Source organism: Malaclemys terrapin, chromosome 3, assembly GCF_027887155.1.
Source record: "Malaclemys terrapin pileata isolate rMalTer1 chromosome 3, rMalTer1.hap1, whole genome shotgun sequence".
In the NCBI taxonomy this organism is placed as follows: domain Eukaryota; kingdom Metazoa; phylum Chordata; order Testudines; family Emydidae; genus Malaclemys; species Malaclemys terrapin.
Genome location: NC_071507.1, coordinates 141,553,827 through 141,569,167, shown reverse-complemented (window position 1 = coordinate 141,569,167; position 15,341 = coordinate 141,553,827). Strand labels below are relative to the sequence as shown.

Below are 15,341 nucleotides of genomic sequence, written 5' to 3'. Positions count from 1 at the left end.
TTCCACAGGACCATGCCAAGGCTCACCAGGAGCCTATGCGCCCCACTCCAGAGGGCACCAGAGCCACTCCCATACGGATACCACTGAGGGGGAAAAGCTTCCAGCATCGGTGTATGGGGCAAGCACAAACACCTACAATGGAATGGACATGAGCAATACATCTTGAAGAACAAGTTTCAAAAAGTTAACTGTCTTTTCTGTCCTGATGGATTGCTTGGAAACCCAGCTACTGGCAATTCAAAATATCACAGCTAGGAACTGCTTGGCCTTGTGTCAGTGTGATATGGGTAATATGAGCCCAAAATATTCCTGGGGCTTAGAGAATCATGGAGGCATCATGTTTGATCTTGCAGGGAGGGTGAGTTTCACACAGAACTTGAGTAATAATTCCCATCCCACCAAGATGTTTGGAGCATCAGAAAACAAAAAATTCCATAAGCTCTCCTTTTTTGGAGGGAGGGATACTTTGACACAAGGCCCTTGATAAAGGGAATAAATAGAGATCCTGAAAAACTTATTTTTCCTCCATCTGCTCCCCTCAAAAAAGAGCACAGCCAGGTTTTTAACTTGTTCCTGAGTATCTGTTTATGCTCCTTACTTGGAAGCAGCACTAATTGCCAATTAAATGTAAAGTTGGTGTTTAAGGTCCTCCTTTTCATTAATGATTGCATTCTAGAACAACTTCCTGCTTATCAGTCTTAGTATGTAGTTATTTCCTGCCAGAGACAGATTATCTGCTGTTACCTCAGGAAGCTGAGGTTTCCATGAGCACTGCTGCAGCTTCCTCAGGGCATGCTATAAAGACCTGGCCATAAGATCATAAGCAAGCTGTCATTCTCCAAACTCAGGCATAGACCATGCATTGCTAATCAATAGTATTCTCCCTTGATTAGTTCCTTTTTTCCAATATTCAGTCCAAATGCCCGCACTATAGAAATTGGGCCTTGCCCTGTTTTACACAGCTGTTTGATTTCAAACCAAATCAAAGTGGTCTTACTGGTTGGTAAAATGGTAGCATAGGGAATGAATTGCATTATTTTCATGAATTGCTGACTGGCTCACCAATGATACAGTACAATTTATCAATCTAGACATCAGCTGCATTAGTTAATAGACACACTATTTAGACTGAAACCATCTGTACTGAACTGTCAGGTAAATTGACATAATACCTAATCCCTTCAATTTCTGTCTTCTTTGCATAGTGTAATTGAATCTGAAAATCTGTTAGACTGAATTTCTGAAAACTCTATAAGGGAACTTCCCATAGGCACTGGGATTGCTGAACCCAATCATGAAGCTAAAGCTCACAAACTGGAAGAATCAGTTGTAAAAGGCAAATTTAGAAATGTAATAAACAGGAAATGAAAGTAATTCCTTGCCTGATCTTTTCCTCTGTATTGAAAAACCTTTGCTTATGGTGGTGTCCTTGTTCGGCATTTTTTAAACTTATTTTCTAACTGACCTATTATGCAACCAAATGTTGAAGTATGGGTTTTAGCCCCATTATTAGCAGCTGATAGCAGCAGAATCAATGGTGTTGTTCACAGCGGGAGCTCCTGACCTGTTAATGTGGATAAAGTAAAATCAATAAATGTATGAGCTAATGTCACAGTGCTATGGATTGCAACAATAGCATAGATGATTTTTTTTCTTAAATAAGGTCCTTTTTTAACTTCGACAACACTTTAGTTAGTTGACTGCGGTTTGGATTTCCTGACATGTGGAATGGCTTTCTGAAAATCAGACTTCAGCTTTGCAAGTACTGGTTTTCAAACCAGAGAGAGGTGATGGTTTATACACACTGAAGATAAAACTATAAGAAAAACAAGTAAACTTGTTAATGTATGCAGACAGATTTATGCTTGTATTCCTTCCCTCCCTGAGGGCAAAAAGCACTCTGACATTTATTTATTTGATAATGAGGACAGAGATGAAGTGTTAATCAATTTCTTATCTGATCTATAGAATTAAATATTCCTTACTCTGGTGTACAAAATAGAACAAGCAAGAGAGAAGGGGAATAAACTTAATAAAATACCTGCTGTGGGTGCTCCACTGTAGGTGTGCTTGCGTCCCTGAGCTGCTGATCAGAGAACTTCTATAGCAGTGTCCATTACGCCCACACACGCACTGTCTATCCTTGTGCCCTGCCACAAGGCTAGCCAGCGTGCCGTGGGCTAACCCCCCTCAGTTCCTTCTCAACTGCTGGAGCTAGAGACAGAGCTATTGGCCGTCCATTACTACCATTACCTTCACTTACATTTCTATAGCTAGTCTCCCCAGTCGTAGTTGTAGTTTTCTTCTTTTCTATTTTCTTCCTAAAAAGGGGGGGGGCTTCTCCCCCCCCTTTTTTTTGTTGGGGACCCTTCCCCCAACAGGATAATGCTTGGTTTACTGGACTTCCAGAAGTGCCTCTCGTGTAAAGAGGCTATCCCTATAGCAGACAAGCACTCCTGGTACATACGCTACCTCGGAGAAGGCCACATTCCACAGAAGTATGGTCTCTGCCAGCAACTCAGGCCCAGGTCTTGCAAGGACAGGGAGTTGAGACCAGAAGATCATCTTCATGGAGACAGTCCTCCAACCCTCCCCGGACCCTCACCAAGAGCCGCCTGGCAGACGTGATTCTTCCCCACAGCCCTCAACTTGCAAGGACTGTGGGTCGAAGAAATCAGCCACTGACCCCTCTCATAAGTCATCAAAAAACAGAGCAAGAAGTCCTCATAGTGAGCCCCAAGCCAACCATAAACAGTCTCCAGTATCCTCTGTACTATCTGCACTGAGACAATCTCAGTCCAGTATCCATGGCTCACAGAGATCTGCAATGGCAGATACAATTGACACACCTAAGAACCCAATAGGCACAAGCACCGAGTTAACAGCACCAAAGGACAAGGACAGGAGTCAGCACTCCACTAGGAAGATGCTGCCGGTACATGCTACTCCATCAGCATTGTCATCAATGCCCCATTCAGCACTGGAGTGGTCAGTGTGGGCAAGATCTCCATTCCCCTGGTACTGCCAGTGACACCAAGGCAGTCGGTACCACTGGAATTCCAACACTCAAGAGACCTCTGCATTTCCAACGTACTGGAGTCTCCTTGTCTCAGTACTGGGACCTCCACACCAGTCTTCTTGTGGTACGTGAGTCTTCCCTGCCACATGCCCCTGCTCTCATCCGTTGGCACCACCACGGGGCTCTATGCCTCCACCAGGCCAGTGGCCCATGCCTCTCAAGCATCTAGTCCTACCGGAGATGCTCCCCCTCGGCTACAGTGTCCAGAGCCTCAGAACCTCCAGAAGAGAATGTGGAGGAACAAGAGGGCGGTATTGAGGAAGAGGTGACCCTGAGGACCATATCCTCCTTCCCATATGAGGCCATCATGCATCCCACACCATCCCTGGCTGATGACTTCTGCCTTTTCCAGGACCTAGCAAAGAGAGTGGCAGACACTCTGCAGATACCATTAGAAGAAATCAATAACACCCATCACAAATTCCTTGACATACTCCACTCCCTAAAAAATAGCCCTCCCTATTAATGAGGCTCTTCTGGATCCAGGAAAAACCACATGGCAGACCCCAGCATCTGTGGCGCCTACATGCAAGCGGGCCGGAAAAAAATATGTCCCAGCAAGGGAGATGAAATTCTTCTTCTCCCACCCTCCACCCAACTCCACAGTGGTGGATGCTGTCAGTTCTCATGGCCATCAACACAAATGAGGCCCAGTCTCTACAATGAGGATTGGAAGCATTTGGACCTCTTTGGAAGGAAAGCCTACTCTTCTGCCTTTCGAATTGCCAATTACCAAGCCCTAACTGTGAAATACAACTATGTGAACTACTAGAAACTCAACAGTTTTATTGATCAGCTGCCTGACATGCACCGTGACCAATTCATAGCTATCATTCAGGAGGGACAGTTAGTGGCCAAGACAACACTACAATCTGCTCTTGATGCAGCCAACACAGCCCCAGGTCCATCTCCATGGTGATGATTGTGTGGCGTGTGCCCTGACTACATCTGTTGAGCTTCCCTAATGCGGTCCAGTCAACTGTCAAAGAACTTCCCTTTGAAGGCACCGAGCTCTTTCCTCTCTTCACACCCTAAAAGAGTCTAGGGCTACTCTCTAGGCCTGGGCATCTACACACCAGGACAAGAGAAAATTTAGTCCTCAGCCACAGTACAAACCATGTACTTTCCAATACCCAACTCAATGCTACTACAAGCCTAAGAGAAAGAAAATTAAGTTCACTGGGCATAAATCGTCCGTCCCACAGTCTTTCACATCCCAGCCATCCACTTCCAAGCACCAATTTTGACGTGTTGGTCAATGTGACGATAGACCACTTGCCCCAACCACTACAACTGACCACTGCTTTCCACCCATTTGGCCACCATCTGAGAATGCACAACATCAGACCAATGGGTCTTGGAGATTGTTCATAATGGGTACTCCATTTTACCTCCCAACTCCCTCCACAACCCCCTTCCCTGTCCCTCTTCAGGGACCCTTGTTGCAAGAATTTACTACAACAAGAGAGAGATCATCATCTCCTCCAGGTAGGAGCCATAGAACCAGTACCCTAACATTTATGAGGCAAAGGGTTTTACTCTCGTTATTTCCCAATACCCAAGAGGAAAGGGGGTTGGAGACCCATATTAGATCTCAGAGTACTCAACAAGTTTGTCAGAGCTCAAAAATTCAAGACGGTCACTCTAGCAACAATTATTCCAGCATTGGAGCAGGGAAACTGTTTTTCAGCCGTCTACCTTCAGGACACCTACTTCCATATCTCAATCCTACCATCGCACAGACAATTCCTTAGATTTAACCTAGGACAAGATCACTACCAGTACAGAGTACTGCCCTTCGGGCTATCATCTACTGTGAGAGTATTCTCCAAGGTTCTCTGAGTAGTGGCCGTGCACTTACGTTCCCAAGGGATTGTGATTTACCCCTACCTGGACGATTGCCTCCACAAAGCTCAGTCCCTCCAAGAGGCTTACTGACTCACTAAATCTGCAATAGACTTTTTCACAGAACTGGGCCTACAGATCAACGCCTAGAAATCAACCCTCGTTCCAGTTCAACTTCTGGAATTCGTAGGTGCCGACCTCAACTAGTTACAGGCCAGAGCACTCCTCTCTCAATGCAGATTCCTCTTCTTGGCCACACTCATAGAGACCGTTCAGAAGAGCCCACAAATATCAGCCAGACACTGCCTCCAACTCTTGGGGCATATAGCAGAAGGCACAGCGATGATACCACATGCCAGGCGTCACATGCAATGCCTCCAGATGTGCTTCAGCTCAATTTACGGACCAAACAGCGACTAGACAAACTGTCACTACCCACCAGGATCAAAATCTCCTTAGACTGGTGGAAAGACCCAGCCATTATTTGCAGGGGGATTCCCTTTTCACAACCCCATCGCGCCACCACTTCCCTACCCGTTGTTCCTTCTCACCATTGATGCATCGCTCATAGGGCGGTGCGTGCATCTAAACGACCTCACAATACAAGGCAGGTGGTCATCCACAGAGACATTCCTTCACATCAACCTCCTAGAGCTCAGGGCGGTCAGGAATGCTTACGCCCATTTCCTCCCACTGATCAAGGAATCACAAACGAGACTCCTAACAGACCACATGGCATGTATATACTACATAAGTCGACAAGGGGGAACCAGGTTGCCCTCCCACTGTGCGGAAGCAATGAGACTATGGAACTGGTATATTTCCCATGGCGTCACCCTGTTAGCAGCTTACCTCCTGGGCGCACACAACTCGATAGTGGACAGTCTGTCGCAGATTCCCACACGACCATGAGTGGGAGATACACCAGCTGTACTTCACGACCTCTTCAGGCGGTGGGGCACACCGACCACAGAACAGTTCACCACTTACCTATGCTACTGCTCCAGAATAGGGATAGGACAACACTCCATGGACAATGCTCTCCTCCTCACCCTCTCTATGCCTTTCCTCCTTTTCCCCATTGTCAAAAGTCCTGTTTAAAAATAAAAGAGAGAGCACACGTTTGATTGCTCCTACGTGGCCAAGACAGACCTGTTGGCCTTACCTGTCATAACTCACAGTGTGCCCGCCGATCTCTCTCCAGTGCACGCCATACTTCTTCTTGCCAAACAAAGGACGCACTCTACATCCCAACCTAGGGATTCTTTGCCTCAAGGCGCAGATCCTTCATGGCTCCAACACCTAGAGAACTCCTGCTTGGAGGAGATACAAGGGGTATTACTACACAATAGACAGTCCTCAACACGCCATACTTGCCTGTGAAAATGGTCCAGATTCCAGTTTTGGTGTTCTTCCCAACAAATCTCCCCAACATCTGCAGCTATTCCAAAGATCCTAGAATATGTACTGACCCTAAAAAGATTGGGGTTGTCTCTTAGCTCTTGGAGTCCACATAGTGGCTATAGCAGCCTTCCCCCAACAAGTAGAGGGATACTCAGTGCTATCACACCTAACCACTACAAGATTCCTCAGGGGTATAGTAAACCTTTTCCCACAGCCCCGACTTCCTATCCCCACATGATACCCAAACCTGGTATTGAAAGGACTGACTAGGTCTCCCTTCGAACCCATGGCCACCTGTTTGCTATCAGAAAGGCCATTTTCATTGAGGTGTGTAAGCAACCACCCTGGATAGGAGAATAGGAGAAATCGCAGCTCTGATAGCACATCCCCCACACAGTATTCTTTCGGGACAAGCTTATGCTCAGGCCACATCCAGAATTCGTTCCTAAGTTAACCTCTCCATTGCACATGAATCAATTGATTCACCTTCAAACTTTCTACCGAGACAACAGAGAGGCTATATTACACACATTAGATGCCCGGAGAGCCCTTGCCTTTTACCTGAATAGGACGAAGATTTTCAAGAACTCTCCTAAGCTCTTCCTCTCTATTGCAGAAAGGTCCAAGACTGTTAGCAATATCAGCCCAGAGACTCTCCCAATGGGTCTCGAACTACATTAGACATTATCAAGTTTGCAGTATGATCCCGCCATACAGTATTCGCACGCACTCCATAAGGTCGATCTCATCCATCGCCTTCTTCAAGAATGTCCCTATCAGAGATCTGTAAAGCAGTGATATGGGCATCAGTCCACACCTTCTCAGAACATTATGCAATCACTTGGGAGTCTGCCTCCAATGCCATCTTCGGCACCACAGTATTGTCATCTGTAACTGACCCAACTCCAAAGTCCCAGCCCTCCAATAGGGATACTGCTCAGGAGTCAGTGGAGCACCTATAGGGACGCTTCTCAAAGAAGAAAAAAAAGTATTTCACCTTGTGCAGTAATGATGGTTCTTCGAGATGTGTGTCCTGATGTGTGCTCAACAACCCAACCCTCCTCCCCTCTACTTCGGAGTTCTTTTCTATTACTCTGCGTTAGAGAAGGAATTGAGGGAGGTTAGCCCATGTGCACTGCCTAGCCTCGTGGTTGGGCACGAGGAGAGACTGCGCATGTGCGGGCCTAATGAACATTGCTACTGAAGTTCTCTAGTCAGGAACGCAGGGACGCAAGCACATCTAAAGTGGAGCACCTATAGGGACACATTTCAAAGAACCATTGTTACTGCACAAAGTGAGTAACTTCTTTTTGCAAACCAGATGATAAATCATTTAATTTCTTATATCACCAGTGGATTTGTGTTGGGGTTTGGGGTTTTTTTTTGTTTTTTTTTGCACTCACCGTACTTCTAGAGGCACAAACAATAAATATGAAAAAATACAGACAGTACTAACTTCCTGAGTTATCTGGGGTTGATCATATTTGCTTTCAACTCTAGAGATCTTTAAAGATAAAATATGTGGTGAAAACTACTGCCTTCATTTTCTCTTTTTTTTTTTTTTATCAGAATCAAACTTTGAAAAGCGACGTCGGATGCATTTCTAATACTGCTCCTGACATATGCATAGTGTATAAACTTCATTTGGAGTGCGGCAGATTAATAAATCTTGTTGACTGGTTAGAGGTATGTGAAGATGAAAATATTGATTATATAGGTGTATAGTGTCTAGATTTTGCTGATTTTTTTTTTGCATGCTTTTCTTCATTTTGTTTTTGTTTCTCTTCAATGCCATCACTTTTGAAAGTCGAAGTCTTCTCATGCCACACTAACTCCTGTCCCTGCAAGTACGTGTAAGGCCCACAAATCACCATCCCACTCAACCTCCCCTCCCAGTGCTGGGAATCATTTATTACCAGCATTGCTATCCCAACAATGAAAATCCCTGTTGCTGCTTGTACCTTGTTTATGTTGAGTAAACCAAATTTTATGCTTTACAGAGCTACCTTTTTCCTCTTTAGCCTTTTAACATTTGCTGATGCTCGTGTTCACAGAAAAGCTTGTGTAATGCAAGTACTGTCTCTGAGATGTGTGTGGTTGGAGGGGTTATATATCTTACCTGCTTTTCTCTTTAGGCCTTTTCAACTGTGGTAACAGCGGTTGAAGGAACAGACCCAGATTCAATGGCCACAGACCAGGTGGATGAAATTATCCAGTATCCTTTATTTCTCGCTTGAATTTATTTTTTAATGTTTATATATGTGCAAGCCAGTGGCCTTTTTCTTGGGTATGAATAAAGCTTTTACTAATACAGCTTCCCCATGCACCAAGAACTGACTGAAAGAGGGCTAAATACTTTTCAAGCAATCTTATAATAAAAAAATACAAAAGGACGGTTGACCATTTGTCATATGGCGCTTTTTGCCAAAACCTTAATTCTTTTAGGGTTGGGCAAGGTAAGGTCCCAAGTGCCACAGAATGTTGTTAGTATAATATATGCCCATGTTTCATTATTCTGTAGCATATTGTAGATTTCCTTCAAAAATGTCAACTTGCATTTAATATTTCTAGGGAAGTTAAATCCTCTATCATTTAAAATCAAGTATATTTAAGTGTTGAGGAGAGATGAATGGCACAAACAAGCACATCAAAGGCATCACCTCACTTATTATGCAAGTAAAAATAATTAATGCCTGAATTGAAGTCAAAAGCTGGGGCATTGTTTCTGTAACCAGAGGATGGGTTTCAGTGAGGTGGATGGGGTTCTGCCCATCATTCTTCAGTTTTGTCGTCCAGGAATGTACAAACAGATATTATATTGAGTTTACAAAATTAATAGTCTGTAGCCCTTGCTCCTCAGTCACCACCATATCCAACCCAAACAGCTAGGAGCTGCATGAGTTAGAGCAGTGGTTCTCAAACTTTTTTACTGGTGACCCCTTTCATATAGCAAACCCCTGAGTGTGACCCCCCCCTTCCCCCTTTTATAAATGCTGGAGGTGAGGCGGAGTTTGGAGTGGAGGCTGACAGCTCACAACCCCCCATGTAATAACCTCATGATCCCCTGAAGGGTCCCGAGCCCCTGGGTTAGAGCAAGGGATACTTTATCCTGTAGGTCATGTTGCCTTGATTTAAATTAATTTCAATCTGTGCACACACCTTCTTGAAACAGTGCTTATTATGCACCAATAAATCCCTCCCATGCTAGAGAGAAATTTAAGTGGTGACTTTGTTCAATTATTTTAATCATGACATATATACTTGTTAATTTCCTTTACCAGAACTTCCAGCGCTCGTTTTATTAGAGCTGTTTCAGAACTGGAACTTTTAGGGTTCATAAAACCTAGCAAACAGAAAACAGATCATGTGGCAAGGCTGACATGGGGAGGCTGTTAAATGATAGAACAAGTCAAGAAAGAGTAACCAATGTATGCATGCTGCCTATGAAAATTCATTATGGCCTAAGGGGGACAATGTAGCCCTTGGGACAAATTAATCCTTTATGTAACTCTACTGATGTTAAAGGAGTTAAACTAAGGATAAATTTGACCTCTTATGAACTATATTCTAATTGCTAACAAAGTATTACCTCTTTTCTATATGTTTGTATGGACAAGGAGTTAGCTTTAGTACATGATTTAATATTCACTTAAACTTGCAAAGTTCTGACCACTGTTCTGTACCAGCTTTCATCTTCTGTGATGTATGGTATGGTTTAGGCTAGGAGACTGGAATGAGATCATGTTGAATTTTCTTTTAATGTGTAATCCTGAATGTAATTTGCTCACAATCTGGATTTAAATGGTCATGTTATGAAATGTTCTCCAGATACTACATATTTTCAAAAAATCATTGAGATTTTAAACAAGCCTCTGTAACCCTAACCCACTGAGAACTCCCCTTGTGGTGTGCAGTACCAGCAACTCTGAGTGGAACTATTTGACGATCCTGGTGATAGTACCCTGGGAAGACTTGTCTACAAACAGAAGAAAACCGGGTTTCTGTATTAGAAAATGAAGGAAAAGTGTTCCCAAAGGGACAAAAACAATTGTTACAATCCAATTTGATAACATAGCTGGACACTAAATAAGACTATTTCAAAAATACTCCTTTAGCTAGCCTACATTAATCAGATTTCATTATCCACCTAGGAGAAATGAGAACATTGCACAATTGAGTGCTGAAGGAAGGTAATAAAATACCCATTTAAAGTACAAGGTCATCATTTCTCATCTCCCTCCCCACCCCCACCCCACGAGATTTTTGTTCATTGTGCAGTGGGACAAGTAAGGGAAACAGCTGTGTGGGACTAATGTAACCGTTGACATGATTTCATAACTGACAGCTATTCAGCCACTGCTATTAGGTGATGGGTGGAACATTCCAAACCATTTGTGCCCTATGCTAGGAATGAAATAAGTTTAATCAGGGGGCTATCCTAGCCTAGTGAAGTGTAGACATTAAGACAGAACCACTCCAGATCACAAACTGAGCGATTGTAAATTGTTTGTAAAGTGCCATCAGTCTAGAAGTACAATGTGGAAGCCTAAAATAAGGCTACACTGTTTCTCAGCATTAAAAATCTGCAATACAGGTTTGTCCTGATATAATAATAATCTATTGTGATTTCTCTTCCCAGGAAGATAAATAGTTGATGTGCAGTGTTTGACTTTTTAAGTTAGATTGAAGATCTCAGTATGGAATCGTATGGGCAAACTAGCCTACTTCAAAGCAAGGACCAAGTTTATATTTTTTCTGATGAGCTGATAAATAGCCCCCAAAAGTACTCAGATACATTCTCAATGTGGTTTGTGCAAACTTCAGGCCAGAGAGTCTTACTACTGTTACTATGAGCTGCACAGCTAAAGGGTTAGTGCATTTACTCCTAAAGGCCAACCAATGCTTCCCAGCCCAGCCAGTGGAAATTTTGACTGGTAACTGCATGCATACTATTCAAAAAGACAAAATCCTATTTTTTCCCCAAAAGAACTAAACACGCTGGGTTGCCTTGTTTGCTGAAATAATTGCATTTCTGAAGGAACCACTTGCTCATATGCAGAAAAAAATAAATCTGACAAAGGAACATGGTGATGAGGATAAAGAGGAGTTATGTACTGTAATTGCCTCCTAAATGTGACCGACAAAATACCTGAACATGACTTACTCCTTGTGATGGGTGACTTTAATGCTAAAGTAGAAGGTGACAACCAAGCAATGCAAAGAGCAACTGGGGAAAAGCCTGCATTGGGAACAATCAACTAAAATGGCAAGACGCTTATTGAACTGTGCTAAGTATGACCTAGCTCTTGCAAGTGCCATATTCCCTCAGACACACACAAATGTAATTCACCAGATGGCAACACAAAAACAGATCAACCACATCTGCATTACCTTGAGATTCAAATAATCTGTTCAAGATGTAAGGGCATATAGAGCAGCAGATGTAAGCAGTGACCATAATAGTTGCATTGCTAAATTGAAATTAAAGTTAAGATCAGCTTTAAACAGAAAGTGGCAAAGAAAAAAATATAAAATTAAAAATCAAAACAATGTGAAAAATTCTAACTTTAATTAAGGAACAGATTTGAGGCACTGCAAGAAGCAAAGATGAGAGACCGGACTGGAAAAAAAATGGGCAGTGCTCAGAGAATGTGATTTAAGCTGCAGCATTCACAGGTTGATATCAGCAGAGGCCGAACAAGAATTAGATAAGCGAGGAGATGCAGCATCCCATCAAGGAAAGAAGTACAACTCCTGCACATTAAGGCCAAACTATTGAGAAAGGCAAAGGAGCAGCATAAGAAAGCAAAAGCAAGGAAAGGCAAACAGGTGTTGAAGACCTAAGCAGCTGAAGCTGCTGCTGATTGCAAATTTCAACAGGGCCAATAAACAAAATGGAAAAATGCTTACAACTGAGGTAAACTGAGCAGATGGACAGAGCATCTTTAAATCAATAGACCCAACCCCCATCAGCATCAGATTTTGATTAAATGTGAAGCTGATCAAATTGACCAATCCAATAGAAATGTGCAGGCTGCAATCAAAGTTGAAAAATAAAGTAGCAGATGATCAAATTTATATGCAGTTACATTTGCCCTTTCAGGTAACGTTAGAAGCATCTGCACAGTACACATAAACAGGAGTGCATAGACTATGTATGGAGCAAGTGGATACATAATTAAAAAAAAACTTTAACTTAAGATATTGCTCTTTCCTTGCCAAAACCTAGAGCTAGTTACCTCTCAAACCAGATCCTGTGCTCCACTTAGGACTAATCAAGAATTGCCTCTCTCCTTAATGGTACAGGATTTAGAAACACTCTCTGCATCCCATCCTAAGGTGACACACAGGCACTATGGGGATAGTTGAAATCCCCCATTATTACTGACTTTTCTTTTAATAGCCTCTCTAATTGTCTGGAGCATTTCACCATCTTGGTCAGTAGTATATCCCTATTGCTATATTCTTATTCAAGAATAGAATTTCTACCCAGAGAGATTCTATGGTAGTTTAATTCCTTTAAGATTACTATATTTGACTTTCACATATGCTACTCCCCAGCAGCATGACCTATTGTCATTCCTATATGTTTTGTACTATAGTACTGCCCTGTCCAATTGGTTATCATTCCGCCCAGTCGAAGAGGCCTATTATATCAATATCCTCTTAATACCAGGCACTCAGATGCATTTGTATGCAAGCACTTATAAAATTTAGCTGTCTGCCATTACGTGATGTAAGACTCATTTGACTTTCTCTTTAGTTCCTATCTGTACTTTATCAATTTCTCTCCTCACCAGGATATACAGAATTCCCATTAATAGATAAGATCCTCTAAGGGATGTCTCTGTCTGAACCATGTGCTCCTCCACACCTGTCACCTTCCCCCCAGCCCTTTAGTTGTAAAGGAGTTTTGTAAACTTTAATTTTATACATCAGGAATCTGGTTCCATCCTGCCCTATAGGCTCCTCCTTTCCCAAAAGACTCTCCTGTTCCCAATAAATCTAACCCCCTTCTCCCTACACCATCATTTCATCCACACAGTGAGACCCTTCAATTCTGTTCCTAGAAGCATTTCAGAGAATGCTACCATGGAGGTAGTGGACTTCAATCTCCTTCCTAGCAGCCTAAATTTTAAAATCACAGTATTAGCTATTCCCATCTCCTTGCCTATAGCCAATGCAATACATTTTCAGCCCTGGTGGCTGGAACAATCACTCACTCACTTTCATACCACATGAAAAAGAGGCTGGGGAACATAAATGTTACATGACAGTTGTATGTTGGGGGGGGGAGGGAGAATTTGGTAGAACAGGCTTGCTCCTTCCTTATGCTATAGCTCCTAGTAATGGACAGCTGTTTATAAACTGGTTGCTTGAATGGGCTAACCCAGCTCCTTAGTGTCATTTTATTAAATGAAAAAATGGGCACTGCATTCAACTGATTTTTGCTTTTGGATTGTAGGCTACAACTACACAAGACTGGCAAAATAAATAACTCAAATATAATAGTGCAGACCACAAGTCAATGCCAACAATCCAGCTGCAGGGAACTCATTTTACATAACACCTAAGTGGAATATTCTGCCCCAGGCACTTCTACAGAAGCATGGCGGTTTTAAGAGGTTCCCCACATCACACTGCATGTCATCCCCTGGCCTACTCCAAAACGCTTTGAAAGGTGAAAGACAGGCTTTGCACTTCATGGGATTTCGAAGGAAAGGAAAAGGGGGCAAAAAAAGGTGTTCAAAGAACTATATAGATTCCAAGATGAGATCATTGATCTATGACTTGTGTTATACAGATTAGAGGAGAACTTCCCCAAAATAATCTCTACAGCATATCTTTTAAAAAGCACACAATCTGATTTAAAATTGGCAGTGATAAGAGAATACACCATGACCCATTATTCCAACATTTCTTTATAGAAGGCTAAAAATCCCTACAGCACTATAGCTTGAGGAAAATTGGCAAGACAAATACCACCCCTGAAATGCAGCTTTCCCTTTGTTTAGTGATAGTTGATAAATCACAGAAAATGCCAATAAGAGGCTCTTAATTGTAACACATTTTTTCTCTGACACCTTTTTAAATGAGGACTGTACAGTTCCTTCAAGGAAAAGCTCAAGTGTGAAACCAAACTGCAAGAGCCCACCATGCCTAGGTCATCACAGCCTTCACATGCTAATAGCACCGAGTTCAGGGAGAAAAGGGGACCAAAAAAATAGCAGCAGCAAAGTCTAGAGATAGGCTTGGAACGATTAATGTATTAAATGTCAATTTCACTGTACACACCCCACTGAAAATATAGCTAGGCCAGGTAAGAAAAATGCTACTTGAGAACTGAGTTTGATGTAAGGATACTTATTTTGTTTTGAGATGTTTTAACAGTTATGCTTTAACTTTTTGAATCTCACCATGTCATTAAATAATTTCCCACAACTGACAATTTAAATAAATAAGACAGTAAAAAATGTTTGTTTTTAAACACCTATGCTATCAATTGTATAAAACACCCTGAATTTGGCTAAGTATCTACTATAAGCATTTTCTCATCCATCTGGTTAATTTCAAACTGGCATTAAGCAAGCTACACTTAACCCTGGTATACACTGGGGGGGGGGGGAGGGAGAAGGGGAGGGAGATTGATCTAAGTTACACAACTTCAGCTTCGATCGACTTGCTGTGGTGTTTTCACTGCGGTGAGTCGACTGCTGCTGCTCCCCCATCGACTCTGCTTGCGCCTCTCACAGCGCTGGAGTACGGGGTAGACAGGAGAGGGTCCGGGGGTCGATTTATCTCGTCTAGACTAGATGCAATAAATCGATCCCCGCTGGATCAATCGCTGCCTGCCGATCTGGTGGGTAGTGTAGACATACCCTTAGAATACACACACGGCTGTAGTGGATTGTGGGTCAGCATAAGCATAGCTATAGTAGTGTGACAGCACGTGTTCTTTACAGTAACTATCCTCCCCCTCATGCTTATCATAAAAGGGAAGATCAACCAGAGT

At 42.7% G+C, this 15,341-nt stretch overlaps 1 protein-coding gene across 3 annotated transcripts in view; it reads left to right on the top strand.

Moving 5' to 3' along the window:
- The window catches only part of ORC3 (origin recognition complex subunit 3), an 83,378-nt gene extending 68,442 nt beyond the window's left edge, over positions 1-14,936 (top strand). For all 3 annotated transcript variants that reach the window (XM_054021403.1, XM_054021404.1, XM_054021405.1), the window contains 3 exons: positions 7,898-8,014; positions 8,464-8,543; positions 9,619-14,936. In XM_054021403.1, the coding sequence (XP_053877378.1) occupies positions 7,898-8,014; positions 8,464-8,543; positions 9,619-9,724 (303 nt within the window). In that variant the 3' untranslated portion in view covers positions 9,725-14,936. The remainder of the gene's footprint in view (positions 1-7,897; positions 8,015-8,463; positions 8,544-9,618) is intronic.
- The last annotated feature ends 405 nt before the right edge of the window (positions 14,937-15,341 follow it).